The sequence below is a fragment of the Fusarium oxysporum genome, chromosome 5 (assembly GCF_000149955.1).
Source record: "Fusarium oxysporum f. sp. lycopersici 4287 chromosome 5, whole genome shotgun sequence".
Lineage (NCBI taxonomy): Eukaryota > Fungi > Ascomycota > Sordariomycetes > Hypocreales > Nectriaceae > Fusarium > Fusarium oxysporum.
Genome location: NC_030990.1, coordinates 3,541,597 through 3,557,945, shown reverse-complemented (window position 1 = coordinate 3,557,945; position 16,349 = coordinate 3,541,597). Strand labels below are relative to the sequence as shown.

At 49.8% G+C, this 16,349-nt stretch overlaps 5 protein-coding genes and 1 non-coding gene across 8 annotated transcripts; 5 read left to right on the top strand and 1 right to left on the bottom strand.

Moving 5' to 3' along the window:
* Positions 1 to 3,996: 3,996 nt before the first annotated feature.
* On the bottom strand, positions 3,997 to 5,083 carry FOXG_18255 (uncharacterized protein). The gene is made up of 2 exons (XM_018398316.1): positions 4,964 to 5,083; positions 3,997 to 4,741 (listed from the first exon to the last, which is right to left on the bottom strand). The coding sequence occupies exons 1-2, from the start codon at positions 4,985 to 4,987 to the stop codon at positions 4,385 to 4,387; spliced, it is 381 nt and encodes a 126-aa protein (XP_018235613.1). The 5' UTR covers positions 4,988 to 5,083; the 3' UTR covers positions 3,997 to 4,384.
* A 475-nt stretch (positions 5,084 to 5,558) lies between these two features.
* Positions 5,559 to 7,980, top strand: FOXG_02209 (uncharacterized protein). Of its 2 annotated transcripts, XM_018379552.1 has the most exons (3): positions 5,559 to 5,791; positions 5,943 to 6,496; positions 6,614 to 7,980. In XM_018379552.1, exons 1-3 carry the CDS (start codon positions 5,777 to 5,779, stop codon positions 7,395 to 7,397), a joined length of 1,353 nt encoding a protein of 450 aa, XP_018235611.1. In that variant the 5' UTR covers positions 5,559 to 5,776; the 3' UTR covers positions 7,398 to 7,980. The 2 variants fall into 2 exon arrangements, with proteins under 2 accessions (XP_018235611.1, XP_018235612.1); XM_018379553.1 differs by having other exon boundaries at positions 5,559 to 6,496.
* Positions 7,981 to 8,134: 154 nt separating this feature from the next.
* On the top strand, positions 8,135 to 9,965 carry FOXG_02208 (uncharacterized protein). Its single transcript, XM_018379551.1, has 3 exons — positions 8,135 to 8,762; positions 8,813 to 8,894; positions 8,953 to 9,965. The coding sequence occupies exons 1-3, from the start codon at positions 8,494 to 8,496 to the stop codon at positions 9,622 to 9,624; spliced, it is 1,023 nt and encodes a 340-aa protein (XP_018235610.1). The 5' UTR covers positions 8,135 to 8,493; the 3' UTR covers positions 9,625 to 9,965.
* Positions 9,966 to 11,133: 1,168 nt separating this feature from the next.
* Positions 11,134 to 12,094, top strand: FOXG_02207 (uncharacterized protein). Its single transcript, XM_018379550.1, has 3 exons — positions 11,134 to 11,505; positions 11,556 to 11,705; positions 11,753 to 12,094. Exons 1-3 carry the CDS (start codon positions 11,285 to 11,287, stop codon positions 11,883 to 11,885), a joined length of 504 nt encoding a protein of 167 aa, XP_018235609.1. The 5' UTR covers positions 11,134 to 11,284; the 3' UTR covers positions 11,886 to 12,094.
* A 608-nt stretch (positions 12,095 to 12,702) lies between these two features.
* Positions 12,703 to 15,857, top strand: FOXG_02206 (uncharacterized protein). 2 transcript variants are annotated; one of them, XM_018379549.1, is made up of 2 exons: positions 12,703 to 15,383; positions 15,471 to 15,857. In XM_018379549.1, exons 1-2 carry the CDS (start codon positions 12,855 to 12,857, stop codon positions 15,612 to 15,614), a joined length of 2,673 nt encoding a protein of 890 aa, XP_018235608.1. In that variant the 5' UTR covers positions 12,703 to 12,854; the 3' UTR covers positions 15,615 to 15,857. The 2 variants fall into 2 exon arrangements, with proteins under 2 accessions (XP_018235608.1, XP_018235607.1); XM_018379548.1 differs by having other exon boundaries at positions 12,712 to 15,857.
* Position 15,858: 1 nt separating this feature from the next.
* On the top strand, positions 15,859 to 15,940 carry FOXG_18254. The gene has a single exon. It is a non-coding gene; the product is annotated as a tRNA-Gly (tRNA).
* The last annotated feature ends 409 nt before the right edge of the window (positions 15,941 to 16,349 follow it).

The following is a 16,349-nucleotide window of genomic DNA, read 5'->3' as shown; positions in this document are numbered from 1 at the left end:
TGTCGACGTTATATGTGCGAGTCCCGCTCAACCATATCCATATCAGCGGCCGCGTCGTGATAGAGGGGTAACAGTAGGTAATCCAGTGAAGGCGGGGAAAGCCTCGGCGACAGTACAGGACAGCAAATAGGTCCTCACGGAGACGGAGCTTCGGGCTTCACTGCCGCTCTGAACCGACAGTAGTAGGCGGCATCTTAATCTAAGTGCCGGTGGTACGAGTTAAGCCGCGGTACGGTATGTGCTGTACAAACCGGCTGTCTGTAGTCCGTGACCGCCGTACCGTACAGCACTGAGTACGCTGAGTTCCCTTACATAGGAGTGGATTCAAAGGTCCGAATAGGTTGATATTCTGGGTCGTTGCAGCTCATATTACACCATCCATGAATAACTCGGTATCATCCACTTCCATCACGCTCATTGTTGCCCTGTAGACCAAGGGTCGTGACCGAACATTCCATTTGCATCGAACCCTTTTGGATTAGTGTTAGGTCTTCTGCCCCCGGGGAAGAGGTTATTGTTGGGTTGGTGAACTGGACTGAACTGCGTGTTTCTGGCGTATCACAAATCCACCCGGCCCCAGCTGTCATTAAGCCGGCTAAGCCTCTTGAGTAGAACCATACTCCAATAGGGAAAAGCCTGTGAACCGGGCAGCGGGTCTTTGCGAGAGCTGGTCTTTGTTTGGTGCTGGTGCTTGTGCCTTATCAAGCACCCCGGATCGCCATAGTGCAGGCGGCTGGCCAGTGATTTGCATTGCAGAACAGACATCCAGGACGAGAGGGAGCACTGGACTCAGGCCATTGTTGCGCTACAATGCGCTCAGATGCAATGCACTGTAGGCACTCTCGACGTCCTCGTGCCAATGTCTCAGAGTTAGCCAATAACCGGCATACTCGCACGGCAGTGAGGGAGTTTTTCTGTTCAATCCTTTGCTAGCCAAGACAGGATCGAGGATCGAGATTGGTAAACTGTGGAGGAATGTTTGCTGAGTCTGATTGGCTTCCCTCAAGGTAAGATCAGAAGCTCCCAATGCGTCCCAGGATTCCACTCTGAGGCTCTGATGGAGTCTTTGCTTTAAGGAATCCATCTTTTTTCCCACACCAATTTGAGCATGTTTGTATTTTCTTTGTTGTTCACTCTCATGTCAGAGTTACATCATATGTCAGAAAAAAAATAATAAGTCAATGAGCAATCGACATCAGAAGAAAATGTCAAGAATCCACGGCATGATGCCTTTCGACAAGGGTTCCATGGCCAGGGGAGACCATTTGATGGCGTCATTGTATCACAAACTTGAAATAATAAAAAAGTTGAAATCTTGTTACCAATTCTCAAAGCTAATTCGGCATTGTTTGTGTAAGAAAGATACAAAGTCACCAAGGAATAATGTAACCATTCCAACCGATGCTACAGATCATTAGCTCCGTGTGTCAAAGCCCAATCGTTGCAAAAAATTGGCATTGGAGGGCATAGCTTCATTGGCAGTTTTTTTTCCGATGTGAGCTGGGATTCAAATTGATCGTCGAAGCCCTATCTCAAGACAGTAGTGGTTTCGGAGGATAGTCAGGAACATGTTGTAAATCTTGACTGCTAAAAATTGACTTTGTGCCTTGGTTTGCTTTTGATCGAGTCAACATACCATTCATGTCTTGCAAAATCAACAATAACAGAAACAAGAGAGATCTCGATAGACTGGACTAAGAAACCCGGCAGTCCACCATTTGATATTACACCTTCCACAACTATCATCAGTGCTTCGTATGTGCACAACAGGAATAGACATGTCAAGGTTTCTTCCCCACGATGCGATGCCTCCTCTTGATGGTCCTTGTGACCAGCAATCGGTAGGCTTGTCAGGTGAGACCGGTCAATCATCCAGGACAGGCTTAGAACATAGACGGGATGATCTTAGCCATTTGAGGGTTAACAAAGTGTACAGTATCTCTACAATCCTGGCTGAATATCACGAACCTATCGAACTGCGAATGTGAATGCAACTGCGACTAGAGAGAGCTCTAGGATTCGACAATACATGCAGCTAATTGCCACAAAAGATGCGCATCAACACTTTGACATTGGCCACTGGGACACTTCAACCGCTTCTCCTCTGAGGTATCATCATCCATCGCTCGGGTTGTTTGTTACGTTGGCATACACACACCCGCATCCCTTTTGCCTCTGTTCCCTTATTACGTGAGAATCTGGTTAATCTGGCTTCTTTCTTCAAGAGGCACAGTGCATTGCGTGTCGTCAAAGAGACCATCTTGTAATTGAGCAATAAGCCGACGGACTTCTCTTACCCTGCTGAGCACGGTTCCCTTTTCAGCTCCCCTCTCTGTTAGTGATGCCTGGAGCCTCCGCGCTGCGCCTTAGTTGCGCTCTAGAGGCTAAAGACTGCGGTGGCAGCTAAATTCAGGGCATCTCCTTTTACTGTTCCCAAAGAGTTCAGACTCGAGATGACGGCGCCACAGTGTAATGGGCGTAGCTGACGAGAGGCCCATGAAAAGATATGCAGCTAAACCTTCTGGGCGTCTTGTTATATACACGCCCCATGTCCATTTCTGGGAAATGCAAATCCAGTGACTGATGATGAAGATAGAGACGGTATCTCATACTCGAAATGCGAGAATGTTCTCTGTGAGGTTTTAATATGAATTAACAGTAATACGTTCCTACGCATTCAATGAAATAACTTTTGAGGTTACATGGGATTTGTGGTTCCAGCAAACAGCTGTCATTGCTTTCAGACAAAAAAAAAAAAACAAAAAAAAAAAAAAAAAGTTGGAAAAGAAGGGGTCTTAAACTTTTTTCTTGGATCGCCCTGGAATCAGCCATTGCCGAATAAGAACTCCTGTCCAACTAACTTTTGCCCGACAACAAGAGACATAAAAACTATGCCCGGGCCGGGTTATAAAACATCAGCCCAGCGATCAGTTGACCGAAGAAACAGCGTTATCTGATCAGATCAGGGCTCCTCCTCACCTTGGCTTGAGTTGGGACGTTAAACCAAAAAGGAGTAGGGTCAAGGGTTAGGTCAAGGGTTTAGGTCTGAAGCGACGGGGATCTTCACCACGTGTAAGTGGTACGCCGCAGTACGGATACTGATAGAGGATTCATTCCATGTCAGGTCAGGACGTTAATGCAGTGAGACGAATTGGTACAGTCTCCTATTGGCATTTGAAATGATTTTACAAGTCATTCATGAATGACTGGTTGTGAATGCTCAATTTACCGCTGGATTTTAATCTCTCGTACCTGGATACGGCTGATGTGAGCCGCTCGCGTTTAAACTCCACGTAACATCCAGTCCATTCAGGTACGCAATTTTAACTGCACAATTAAACTCAAAACATAAAAACTTCATGCGGCCCATGGGAAAGGATTACGCGTGAAAGGTCACTGAAACAGGTTTTCCAAACCTCCACGCAACAGGGCTCGAAACAAACCCATCGCTCCTTGGTCTGACGAGTTATTAGACGCGTCCCAAGCTGGCACAGCTAGCGAGAGACACGAGAGCCTCATTACGCTCTCTCATCCTTGACCTGAAGGGCTACTGTCTCTCTTATCTGTTTACTTCAAGCCCTCTTCCAGAAACGGAACCGAGGCTTCATTGTATCGTGGGGGACCTCAAGCCACAAGAAGACGGAAAAGTTTATTCCATGAGGCAGTACAAGTTTCTATGTAGGGCAAATCGATCCCTAAGATTCTCGGTTAAGATTCTCGGCTCGCTTCTAAAATATCCGATGCAAGATGAGTCGGTCACTGGGTCGAGATGAAGAAAAGCTAAACAATTCTCGAATCAAATCGAGGGCCGAGAAGGACACCTGGACCTGGAAGCAGAATCTGAGACAGGTTCGCTATCACCGCATAGAAACGTACTGTCATTTCCAGGTATGCTATCGACATGCATCGAACTATTGCTTTCGATGGTGAAAGTGGCTCGCGCATCGAGACACATCGAGCAGCCCTCTCCTACACGACCTTGGGTGTCTGAAAACTTAAGACCATGAATCAGGAATAAAAAACATTCTATGCAAACAGTCGACTAGGTTTATTAAATCTCCCTAAGATAATCCTAAGATATTCTAAATATTTTTGTCACATAAGTCTTAGGATTGAAGTCTGAAGTTGTCTGCCATCGCCTTCTAGCCAGGCTCCAGCGAAGTGAATGAGAGTGAGCGTGCACCTTGGCAGTACAGTACGGAGACACACCGTACAAGTGTACAGCCCCTCTTTCGATTCCCCAGGCTTCAACACCACCCCACTCCATCTCCATCTCCAAATCAGTCCTCCCTTGTTCATTTCATTAACACCCTCTCCGCCCAGTGCGAGCTTTCATTGTCCATCTGGATTAAGCCTGGAGCGGACGTCGGATGGCCTCGCCAAGCTAGGCCACGGGGCCACTGTCCACTCTACCCGTCTCGGAAGTTGGGGAAATGGAGAGCGAACGACCAGAGCAGGCAGAAAGTGCAGTGCAGTGAGTGAACTGTACAAAATCGTGTACTGTATTATGTACGACGAGAGGATGAGAACATGGACGCGTCGGGTGACGAATCAGCCCAGAATCGTCCATGACAGAGACGATTTGACTGCTGATAATTCCCAACAAGAAAAACGGACGATGAGAACCCGACCCGACACGGCTCTCTTGCCATCGCACTTGGTCGAGATGCTCCCGCTGAACTCTTATTCCATCTCGACCGGCAACGTTTGCCCAGACGGGACCTGATGAGTTGAGATACAGCTGCTCCAGGGAAACGGTTAGTTTCATCCCCTGGCTACAACGTTGTGCAGCGGACAAGAGGACCCTGGCACGTCTGCACTTCTTTTTTATGACGGTGCACAAAGAGAACCATCACCCATTTCATACCTTATCGAGAAAAGCCTATCCAAGGATCCAATCATGGGCACAGCGCAAAGCACAGCGCCTCATGCACCACGAGGAGGGGAATGAGGGGATACGTACCTCGGATTTCCGCCCGTAGTCCATCTCCCTCACCCGCCGCTGTTTCTCGCTGGTAAATGGTACCTGATTGTCAACAATGAAATTTATGCCTTTGCAACTTCCTCTTCATAAAAGGAGTCAGGCACTATCGTGTCGTATCTCCTTCTCACATATCTATCTATTCAGGTCGACAACAAGGGGAGGATGGCTCAGCCCCTGTTTGCCGTCCGATTGCGACGTTTCTCTCTGGCCAGTTCCTTAATAGGGCGCATCGTACGCCCACTGTTTACAAAGGACACGCCCCAGGTCAGGCGCTCTTCCACTCCTCTTCCTTGCTGCAACTCAGTTCGGGCAACGGAGCCAACCAATTGGCTCGCGTTACACTCTCCACCTGTCGCCATTGAATGGATGGATGTCCCTGGGCCTGGGGGAGAAGGCGTTGGAACCGGTGGCCGCTCCAGGCTTGTTTGGCTACTTGCTTCATTCAGGTAGAGCCACAGAGGGAGGCCCCTCTCAGACTTCCAAGGCCAAGGTCATGTTCAGTGGATTCCTCAATGGGTACTAGCGAGGTGATAAAATCACACAGCCATGTATTCAGAGCCAAGATACACTCCCCCGCACCTTCTGCCACACACCTTGGCTGGTCTCCCAAAATATTATTTCTCGTTTGTCTCTGGGACTTTACTTCTCCTTCTTCAACACTTGACACTTGACAACCTCACTTTACAAACTTCAAGCCCAAGAGTAACTAACAACACCAATCCAAACACATAGTTCGAGATCGACACGACTGAAGTCGGTCGAATCCTGAACATCCATCCCAAGTCGCCGGCAATGGCCTCATCCAAAGTACGCTGCCCTCAATCCTCGGAGGGAAACCGACCCGAGCCCTACCTCATACCCCGATCTTGCCCTGTCATGATCTCTCTGTGCATGACCTGCCAGATGGCAGAACAACCTTCCAAGGCCCAGATTTGCTGATCTCCTTCATCCGTTTCAGGAAATGCAGCAGTCCTCGAGGCCATTGACTCAGAATCGTTCTCCGATGTCGTCCACATCGTCGGCCCTGCCCGGCCGTCAGTCCCACGCTCGGACGAGCTCGCACTCGCTGCTAACAGGTGCTCTCAACGCCAACCACCGAGTGACTCGACGCAAGTCGGTCACCAACCCGAATACCAATGTGACCGCGATCGCCGCCGCTCTTCGGGAAAGTGAGCGTTCTTCCGCCTTGCCCATCGGCAACGGTGGACGCCGGATGTCCAAGAGCGCTGCTGCCCGTGCTGCCCTCGTCGGCAGCCTTCCCTCCCCCCCCGCTAGTCTCCCGAACCACAAGTCGATACCCGAAACGAAGCAAGAACTCAATGGTAGCGCCATTGAGGACGATGTGAATGAGGGCTCGGCTGATGAGGGAACTACCAAGTTCCAGAAGGCTCGTCAACGCCGTGCCAGTGATGGCCAGACTCTCAAGGAGAGCAAGAAGAGCAACAGGGTTGAGGTTCGCTGTGACAAGTGCGGTAAAGGCTACAAGCATAGCAGTTGCTTGACTAAGCACTTGTTGGTCCCCCTCCTCCCAATGACTTGCCCTAGCACAGCAGCTCTTATCTTGAGATGAGAGCTGTTTTTGGCGTGTAACGTTTCGTATCCATGATCGGTGTCACTGACTGTGTCTAGGTGGGAACATACACCTGAGTGGGCTTTGACCTCAAAGCTGCTCATTTCCAAGCACCAGCAGGTTCAACTGCTTGAGGCTGCTTCTGTTCTGGTTACCATGAACGGCGTTGAAAACAGCGCTGACACTCCTCCTGAGTCTACCAAGGACTTCCAGAGTGAAGCTGGTTCATCCTCGCCTGCTGCGTCCGGGTACTCCGATCCCGCTGAGCGACAAAGCTCTGCCGACACTACCCCACCTCCGTTTGCCGAAGGTGTCAATGTTGACGGCACTTCGTACCGAAACAAGCGCTTCAGCAGCAATGGCGGATACGCGACAAGCTTCCAGTCTGCTTCGGCTGCTTCCTTCGGAGCAGGAAGTGTGCCGTACGGTTCAGGATTTGGTCACTACCGCCAGCCAAGCCATGACCACCGCCCAGGATCTTCCGGCCGTAACGCTACAGGCGAGGACGATCGGGACCTGGCTGCTGCAGTTGAGCTTCTGAGCTGCAGTTTTGGTAGCAACAACGGATCCCGACCTGCCATGGTTCCTGCTGATGCCCCTCCCGTTCCTCCGCTGCCAGCTCAATACCTGGATCAGGCAGCGTCTCTGTCTGCAAGCTTCATCAACAGCTTTCCAAGTCGACAGCCTGAGAGCTTCACTCGTGGTGAGATGAGACGCCCTAGCGACGACGTCAGAATGGACGGTAGCGGTGATTCGGTCATGGATGACGACGACTTCGAGATGCGTTCGCGCGGTCGTAGTGAAGATGATGACGATGGTGTTTTTGGTCGCATGGAGGAATGAAAGATTTTGTATGCATCACTAATGGGTTAACGATTGGGACGGAGTATATCTCTTGGGTCGGGCATGTTGGCTCTGGAGTTGGATTATATATCGGATGACGTCGATGGACATACACGTTATTCCTTCTTATTTATATGTACACATACCTATACAGCGTGTTGGTTGAGGTGGACCAAGCTCCGCCACGGATCTTTAGCACCGATGAGTTGGAAAGGCCCTTCTTTGCTTCGCCCAGGTTATCTGGGGATTGAGGAGCTAGATGAGATTGCATCGCCACGAGGTTAAAGTGAGGATCCGGACAGGCGTCGAGTTGGCACCCAAATAAATACCTATCTATCAAATGGAAATCAAATGTCGAGAATCACATTGCCGTGTTCTAACATTGAATCACCATGAGATATGAATAGGAATGAAGAAGCATCAATTGACAAGAATGAGAGGGTGATGAGACATCACGCAGTTCAAAGTCACAACGGAGCAGAAGAAGATGCAGCCTCTTCTGTGACAGGACTGTTGATGGAGATAGCAAGATGGGAGAAAGCGATGAGCTTCCTTCTCTTGGCCACACTTGATTGAAGCGCGAATGATAGATCTTAAGTTGAAGAAGAAGAAGAAGAAGAAGACGCTCATCATCTTGAGGAGGAAGAAAATTCATCTTAGTCGGCTGGTGAAGCGACCCCCAGGGAGCAAGAAAACTTCTGACGTTAAGCCAGGGTGCCAAAATTAACTGGTCTAATGGCCTGCGAAGATATACTAAATTTACCTAGTCTTTTTTCTCACTTGGGATAAAGGTCCAAAGTTTTCTTGCCTCCCCTAGGCGACTAACCCAATGTCATCTTAGTTTTGAGTGTGGAGAAAATGAAGTCAGTTACCCTTGACGACGACGGGAACGACGTCAACGTCACATCTATTGGATCACCCCCACTCTATCGCTCCAGCTGTCACTATATTCCCTGACGCACAAGAAATACCTACCTACCTACCTCGGATACATAAACATCACCAACTATCAGCGCCCTGCTGTCTCTCCATCGCGACGCTCTCATACCTAGTATATATTTGTCCTAGACAAGTGGCGTGTCTCAACTCCTAAACCATGACTTCGCGACGAAGCGCCGCGGCTGGCGATGATGACACAGCCTTGACGACAATTCCATCGTCGCCAAGGGAGGTCCAACAACCTCCGCGCACCTTTCGCGACGTGGTCCCCCGCCAGGCGCAGTTCCCTCTCGCTGTTACGACAAGCTTTGCGATGGCTTCGCTTGGATATAGCTTGCTGGGCGAGCTTACCAACGGCGAGCTTGCTGCTCTGAGCCGAAGCCAGGATACTTGGGCAGAGGTTTCGCTTCTTGCCGGATGGAGAGTGTGAGTCAGATAAGCTTGGGAAGCGGAAGAAATACTGATGGTGATGCTAGGATTGAGTTGACATTGGGATGGTATGGCAAGCTGGACAGCCTGGATGTTGCGATGCTGAATCTTCTCGCCCACGGCCCTCACGTCAGTTGACTCCACCCGTCGCAAAATATGGGCCAGCAAAAAACTGACTGATGAGCAGTACTACCTCCTCTCAACCTTCTATGAGCTCAACTGGACTATTTCGGCTTCGGCTCTTGCTATTGACGTTCTCTCGATCGCTGTGCCTTTCTTCCTGCTTCGCCCGCTCTCTACTATCCATACACCTTCGGCTGCCGCTGCTGCAGGTCTGCCCAACCGCGAGCTTCTCGATCTTCCCCTCCAGACGTACACGGCCGCTCTGTCAACAGGCATCTACACCGTTGTCCTCGTCCTGTCGCTACGATTCATTCTGCCTCGTATTCTGGTTGTCAACTACTCAGGAGTGCCGACATTGGAGCCCGCCTACAATGCTTCATACGCTGCCATTCTCCCCGTGACGACCCTGTTCGGCATCGCCGCCAGCACTTTTATCTTTGCGCCTTTCGCCACGACAGCACGTGCCAAGGAGGACGACAAGCTTAACGAGTTTGATCCCGTGGCTGCATCTCTCGGGGAGACCGTTTGGTGGAATGTGTGGGGTTACACTGTCAAGACCAAGGTTGTTATTCGTCGAACAATTGTCGTCGCCCTTGTCACTGCAGTAAACACGTTCCTCGCCTCGTCCAAGACCTTGTATCGTGTCGATGCCTCTGGAGCTGCCGTGTATGCGGGCGTCTGGGCATTTGCTGCCATCTGCAGCGGTATTGGCCTGGGCTTCGTGGGCGGAGATTAAATAACTGAGACGTCATATTCTAGAAGGCTATATCAGCCTTACAAAGACGAACTTGGTGGGGAGCAAGGAAAGGGTGTCGAGAATATCCTTGATTTGAGATGGAGGGATTAACACCCCGGTTTCATTTATCGATCGGAGTCAGAAGGATTCAGGGCGTGGTTACTTGACGATGTTGAATTCGTTGTCAAGTGACCATAATTTTTGATATTTATAGTGCTTTTTCTATGTAATTTTACTAGGTTTTTTTTGTTACTCTGCTATCGTATGAATACCATTTTTAGGAGTTCGTCTCTAAAATAGTCTTGCCAGATCATATGAAGGGATATTTAGGCAGATATGAAACACCAAATTCATCGCAGCTGGGAATGTCGAGATATCGTATAGGTGCCTTGACTGCTTATTAGGCAACGATGGGGCATCCTGGGCAATGGCTTGGCGTCTTCTAGAAGGAAACAGGGTGGTGTGCGCCTCTAAACGGGGATACTCCAGCATCAGCGAATTAACAACAAGAAAAGGTCAGTCATAGGGCTGAGGCGCAGATCCAACTGGGGACAAGTCGATGTAGACTAACGGAACTAAGAGACTGTACAGCCTCGGGCGATTCTTAACGAGAACAAGGGTTTCAATGCTAAAATGCCTGCAGCGCGATACGGTACGGTACACTAGACTACGCCCGAGAATCAAGGCAGCAGAATTGGATGCGGACTGATCGACAATTCGGTATACTCAAGGGGATATGTCTCCCAAGGCAAACACCAGTAAAATGAGTCCTAAGCTTACAGGCCCTGCTGAGCTGGCTCCCCAAATTCTGGGTCTTTTATGACGCATTGGGCATGTGAATGCAAGAAATGAAGTTAGTTAGTCAGTCATGGTTCATTGTCGAGATTGTGAAATGGTGGTGTTCGTGGGACAGAATGAGGCGTTGGTCCTGGTCTCGGTCCTGGATATAGGACGACTTAATACACCCCTGTTGTTAGACATTTCTAGGCTGGGGACTCCACAAAGAGTGCCTTGAGTGTCTCTTCCAAACTCATGAGCTTGGGCAATATGGCAATTATGTCGATTTAAAGAGCGATAACATAAGAGTAGGGTTATCTTGGAATGAATCAATCACAATAAAGTTGAAATGCCAATCAAGAGTCTGATACTTGGTCACCCGGTGTAGGTAGGTAGGTTCAAGATGAATCACAAACTACTGCTAGCCCTCCCATCCTTCTCTAGACCTGCATATCTCCATTGGCTAGCCCGATAATCCTCTACTCTATTGCTCCAACCTGCATAAGGCGTCACGCCTTTTTGCTGCAGTGCCCAGCATCTCGGTATCCATCTACGGGTCCCGTGCCTGGCTTGAGTAATAAGGGTCCCATATCGTCCTGCAAGATATGCCTTATGGCTGGGGCTAACATAGCAAGGGGTTGTTTGTATGGGCGTGAGTCTCTTGAGGCTCCAGTGTGCCTATGTGTAGTTTCAACCTCTTTGCGCAAACGGGTTGAAAACATGAAGTATAAGAAGAACGTCCTTGTTCCTAAGGACAGTATTTCACAACTCCATCTTCACTCACATCTTTGCATAATAGCTTGCAATCACTATCACTATAACAACAATTACAATCTTCTGCGAGAACGCCTGAAACAAAGAAACAGATCTGAAAGTCTTGAATATGGCTAGCTACTACAACACCACCTCCTCTTACGCTAGCCCCCCGGCTTTCAAGAGATCTCGAAGCATCAAGAGCGACCATGAGATCGATCTCAACGGACCCATTGAGGTTGTTGGATCCGTCAAGTCTGGAAGCAGCATCAGCTTGAATGGCGATGTGATCGTTCGAGAGAAGGTTGACGCCTATGGAAGCCTTGGTCTGAATGGAAGCATCAGATGCGAGTGAGTATGATCCTTCTCCCGAGTGTGATCTGAGACTGACAAACAAACAGTGGCAAGGTCAAGGCCTATGGAAACATCTTGGTGAACGGATACACTGTTGCCAACGACAAGATCAAGGGCTGTGGAAAGCTCCGAGTCGTGGGAACACTCGAGGCTACGGACTTGGAGATTTACGGAAACGTGAGCATCACAGGACTATTGTAGGTATACTTGTAGCTATGACCCTGGCTCAACTAACAAGAGACAGGAAATGCCGACGCCTTATTGTCTACGGAACTTTGACATTGATCGGAAGCGACTCAAGCTACTATGTGGAAGAGTCTGAGCAAGTAGCCGGAGCTGTCATGATGAGGGAGACTGAGCCCGACTGGGACTGGTAACTGGGTGTTATGATGTGATTGAATTGAATTGTGACTGGGACGTTTGGTATTACCAGATTGGGAATTGTGCTTTGGGTTTGCTTTGGCGTCTGGATAGATCATCATGGATTCAGTTCTATCTTAGAGGGGGAAAGTCTTTCACAAGGACAAGATTGTAACAGAAGATATTTAGATTGGAATATACAGTTACAAGGGAACATAAAGTGCCATCAAGTGCAAGACTGCCAAAGAAATGCCTTCGGATTTCTCGTGAACATGACCAGCAACGCCCCTGCTCAATGGCCTCGGGGCCTTTCAGTCACCTCTGAGATTTGTAATTCCAGTATTGAAGTCCACTCAGCTTGAAAACTATCAACGCTCAAGCAATGATCTCCCATGAATACAAGGCATCTTTGAAAATCATTCTCGGTAATCGGTACAAGTGTTGCCGAGTTTCAAGGTGACTCCATGTTTCCAAGGCCAAGGCATACTCGGAGATGCTGCGTCAGAGGGTTCCATGATCTATCTATCATGACTCCTTCGGCAAGGCGTTCCACTAGATCACGGGGACGCCTTGGGCTTCGGCTAGACATTGGAATCACACGGAATATTTTCTGATCGCATATGCGCAAATTCCAAATCGCAAAAGCGCAGAACCATTTCAACAGCTGGAAGTTTAAGTTGCAGTGCAGCCTGGCGTAAGTAGGCAGCTGGGTTCTGGAACTCGAACTTACAACACCTGCACCCAAAGGGTGATGAGTCAGCTTCGCGGGGTGTTCATGTGGGGCTAGGTCTTTTTGGGGCAAGCGCACTAAGGCCACTATTGACGTCGCCGACGAGCTCCCATCGCGTTAGCTCCAGACGCGCAATAACCCACATCGACAAATGGCTTCACCAGATTATCCATCACCATAACGTCCTGATTTGCGCTTTACACACGATCGCTCTTGTATTTTTCTCCTTTGGGCGCGTCAAACTCAGACTGCGATAATGGGTGAAGGAACAGATCTCGATGGCGACACGAACATGGAGGCCATCTCTCCAACGACTCGGACTTTACCTCTAAAAGCGCCTTCGCTTGAGCGCATCGACAGTCTCGCATCTATGGAATCGCGCGTGGATCCTGATGCCCAGACAACTGTGACGGACTTTCTCGATTTCACCGATTATCTACCTTCCGACATCGTGCGATCCCTTACCCTTATCGGTCAACTCGACCAAACCTATGCGACTGCTTCCCACAAGGTTCACGATTTGACAGCAATATGGGGCCGATTACCAACACTTCCCCAAGAGGAGCGCCCGGCGCCGGTTCAACTGAGGGCAGACATCTCTGAACAGCTGGAGCAAGCCATCAACTCTCGCACCTTCGCCCATGCTGAAGCTATCAGAATGTCCGAGAACATAAATCGGCACTACGCCAAGGCCAAAGTTTTACTCTCCAAACTACGAAAGATGAGAGACAACTATCCAACAGAGGAACCCAAGAGTCCTGTTCAATCGAAATCGCCACAATTAGCAAGGAGCAAGGCGCCGAACAAAGCTGCTGGTGATGGCCAGAAGCCTCGGCGTCCACAAGTTCCTAGAATTATTGTACCTGGCGAAATACAGGCGCCGTACGATCTTGACTATGACTCTTACACCGACGAAAGCGAAGTAAGCTCAGATGAAGACTCTGATACACCCGCGCCAAATCGACGAACGCCTGCTCCTGGGGCGCGAATCAAGGTCGTTACTACTAAACCACCCAAGACACCAAATCGGCTTGCTCGTCCGGTCACATATGCTACGCCAGCTCTGAGCCAAGCGGCTGCCGCTAACAACGCCGCTCTGCTTCAGCCTCCGCCTGAAGATGCAGTTGTGGGCAGTCCTGATGCCCCATGGCTACAGCTCACTCAATATGAATTGGCCAAGTTGCGGAAACGTATGAAGAAGAATGCAACATGGACTCCCAGCGAGACCATGATCGCTCGCGAGCTCAAAGCTCTAGGACGTGGTCCTGATGCATATCATGAGGCCAGAAAAAAGGCTGAAGATGAAGGAGAATCCTTCGAACCTCCAGTCCCCAAGCCGGTTGTAGACTCCGAATCTGGGGAGAAACAACTTCCGGCCGGTGCCATGAGTGTCGAGGTACTCGAGGCTGAAGAGGTCCCAACCAGCAACAGGGGTATGAAACTAAACGAGGCCAAGAAATTAAAGAGGGATAGAGATCTTGCAAAGATGGCAGCAGAGGAAGCAGAGGAATCTGCAAGGAAGATGAACGAAGCTGCAAGGAAAATGAACGAAGCTGCAAAGTTGTTTCTCGGGAACGGAAACAATAACAACAGCAACAACAATGGAAACCAAGGAACTCCAAAGACGCCAACGTCTGAGACCCCCAAAGAGACTCCAAAGCCCGCAAAAACCCGAGCTGCATCGCGGTCGACCAAACGAAAAAGGGAGCCGGAGCCGGAGGAACCCAACAACAGCAACGAGAGTGCTGAAAAGACGGAAAGCCAGTCCCTACGGCCTCAGGCCAAGCGAGCCAAAACCGAGACGCCAGTCCCACCGCCTCCTCAGCTTACTTTGAATAAGGGCCCAAGTCCTGAGCAGGCATTATCCGCGCCTACAGCGCCCGGCGGTCTGCCTGCGGCGCAACACGCACAAACGCCCGTTCCCATACCTATCCCTGGCAGGACCACAAGAGGATCGGTAAAGTCTCCAACACCAAGTCCTGCTACAGCGTCTGCTACAGGACCTTCCAAACCCCCTCCTCAACAGACTCCAGTTCCCCTACCATTGACAGAAACCAGAAAGTCTGTGACTCCTGTGCTGCCTCCAGTGAGAGAGAATAGTAAAAGAGAGACCCGAGGTGAGGCAGCAAAGCGAACACAGCAGGCACAACAGCAAGCAGAATTACTGCCGCCTCAAGTGATCCCGACGATTCCGGAGATATCTGAAGACGAGCCTCTCAAAACTGAGCAGAACTCATCCCCGGCACCTCAGCTCCAACATGTACAAATTGCTCTTGCTCCCCCAACATCCCCCCCTCCCCCTCCTCCACCGTCGCTCTCTCAACTTGCTCCCGAAGCAGCAAGTAAGACAGTAAACAAACAAGTTCCTTCTCGAGCGCCTACTCCTAGATTGACTCCTGGCCCCGAAGGTCTTGCCATACGCCGGCCCAGCTCTCGAGGTAAAGCTGCGAGTCAAGAGCCGCAGCCTTCGTTAGCTGCGGATCGGCCACGACGAGCGAGCACCGCTCGCAACACACCTGCTCCTGAGCCTCGACCACCGAAGCGAACCAAGCGGCCTGCTCCTGGAATTGTTAGCACCACCAAAAGCGGCGGTAACAGCGCTGTGGGTAAACGAAAGGCGCCACCGAAGAAGAAGGCTCGCGCGAAGAAGGACAAGGGGTCTGTCGAGGTCGAGCTGGAGGATGTTGACGATGACGGGAACCCGATTGACCCAGACGAGCCGAAGTATTGTCTCTGTAACAGAGTCAGCTTTGGCACAATGATTGCTTGCGAAAATGCCGACTACGTAAGCGACTCTACCGCCTCAAATACCTATCTTTCTTCCTCAACGGCACGCAAGAAGCAAACAGACATAAAACTGACAAACCAGCAGTGTAAGCAGGAATGGTTTCACCTCGAATGTGTCGGCCTCGAAGAGGTACCTGCCCGAACGACTAAGTGGTACTGTCCTGAGTGCCGAATTAAGCTCAACATTGGTGAGAAGGGCGAGGTCAGCGCCCGTGGTGTCAAGAAGTAGGCAGTCGTGATGGCAACGGGGGGTCCTGGGGTCCATAAGAACCAGTGTGGATGGCGTACGATGGAGGACGGATTTCAATGTTTTCGGGCTCCTTTTGAGCTCTCGGAGATAATACCCTGGTGTTTATGTAGAATCATGCTTAAATGTAGCCGTCGATAACAGACATGGGCAAAGGACGGTTTTCTCGTCAATGCTATGTACGCAGGCTCCATAGGACTTAATATCACTCTGTTTCTTCAACAAAGCGTAATTGGTTTAGTGGTAAAATTCTCCGTTGCCATTCGAGCAGCGTCGGGGAGCCCTGGGTTCGATTCCCAGATTACGCATTGAAACATTTCCTTTTGCTCTCGTGAGCTCTCGAATCTCTTTTGGTCGATATCGCGATGTTGGATCTTGGTGTTTTGGTTGAAGGTTGTAGCAGCACAGATGGCAATTTGGGTTCAGAGAGTGCCTGCTTTAAAACCATATCTTCAAGTTGAAAACTATCTTACTTAACAGGAAGCAGCTCTTTCCTTAATCTACAGACTTGTGCAGTATTCCTTGATTGGGAAGGTTCAAAGGAAGAAAGAAGGAACGCAATGACATGTTCTAACAAGCTGCTCCATTCTCCGTTGGGGCTGCAATTACGTGTGGTTTGTGAATATCAGCCATACCAAAGGACTACCATTTGAGCCAATTGCGTCCAAGGTTTAACAGTAATGATGGTAATGTATAGTCAATTCAGTGCCAATTCGA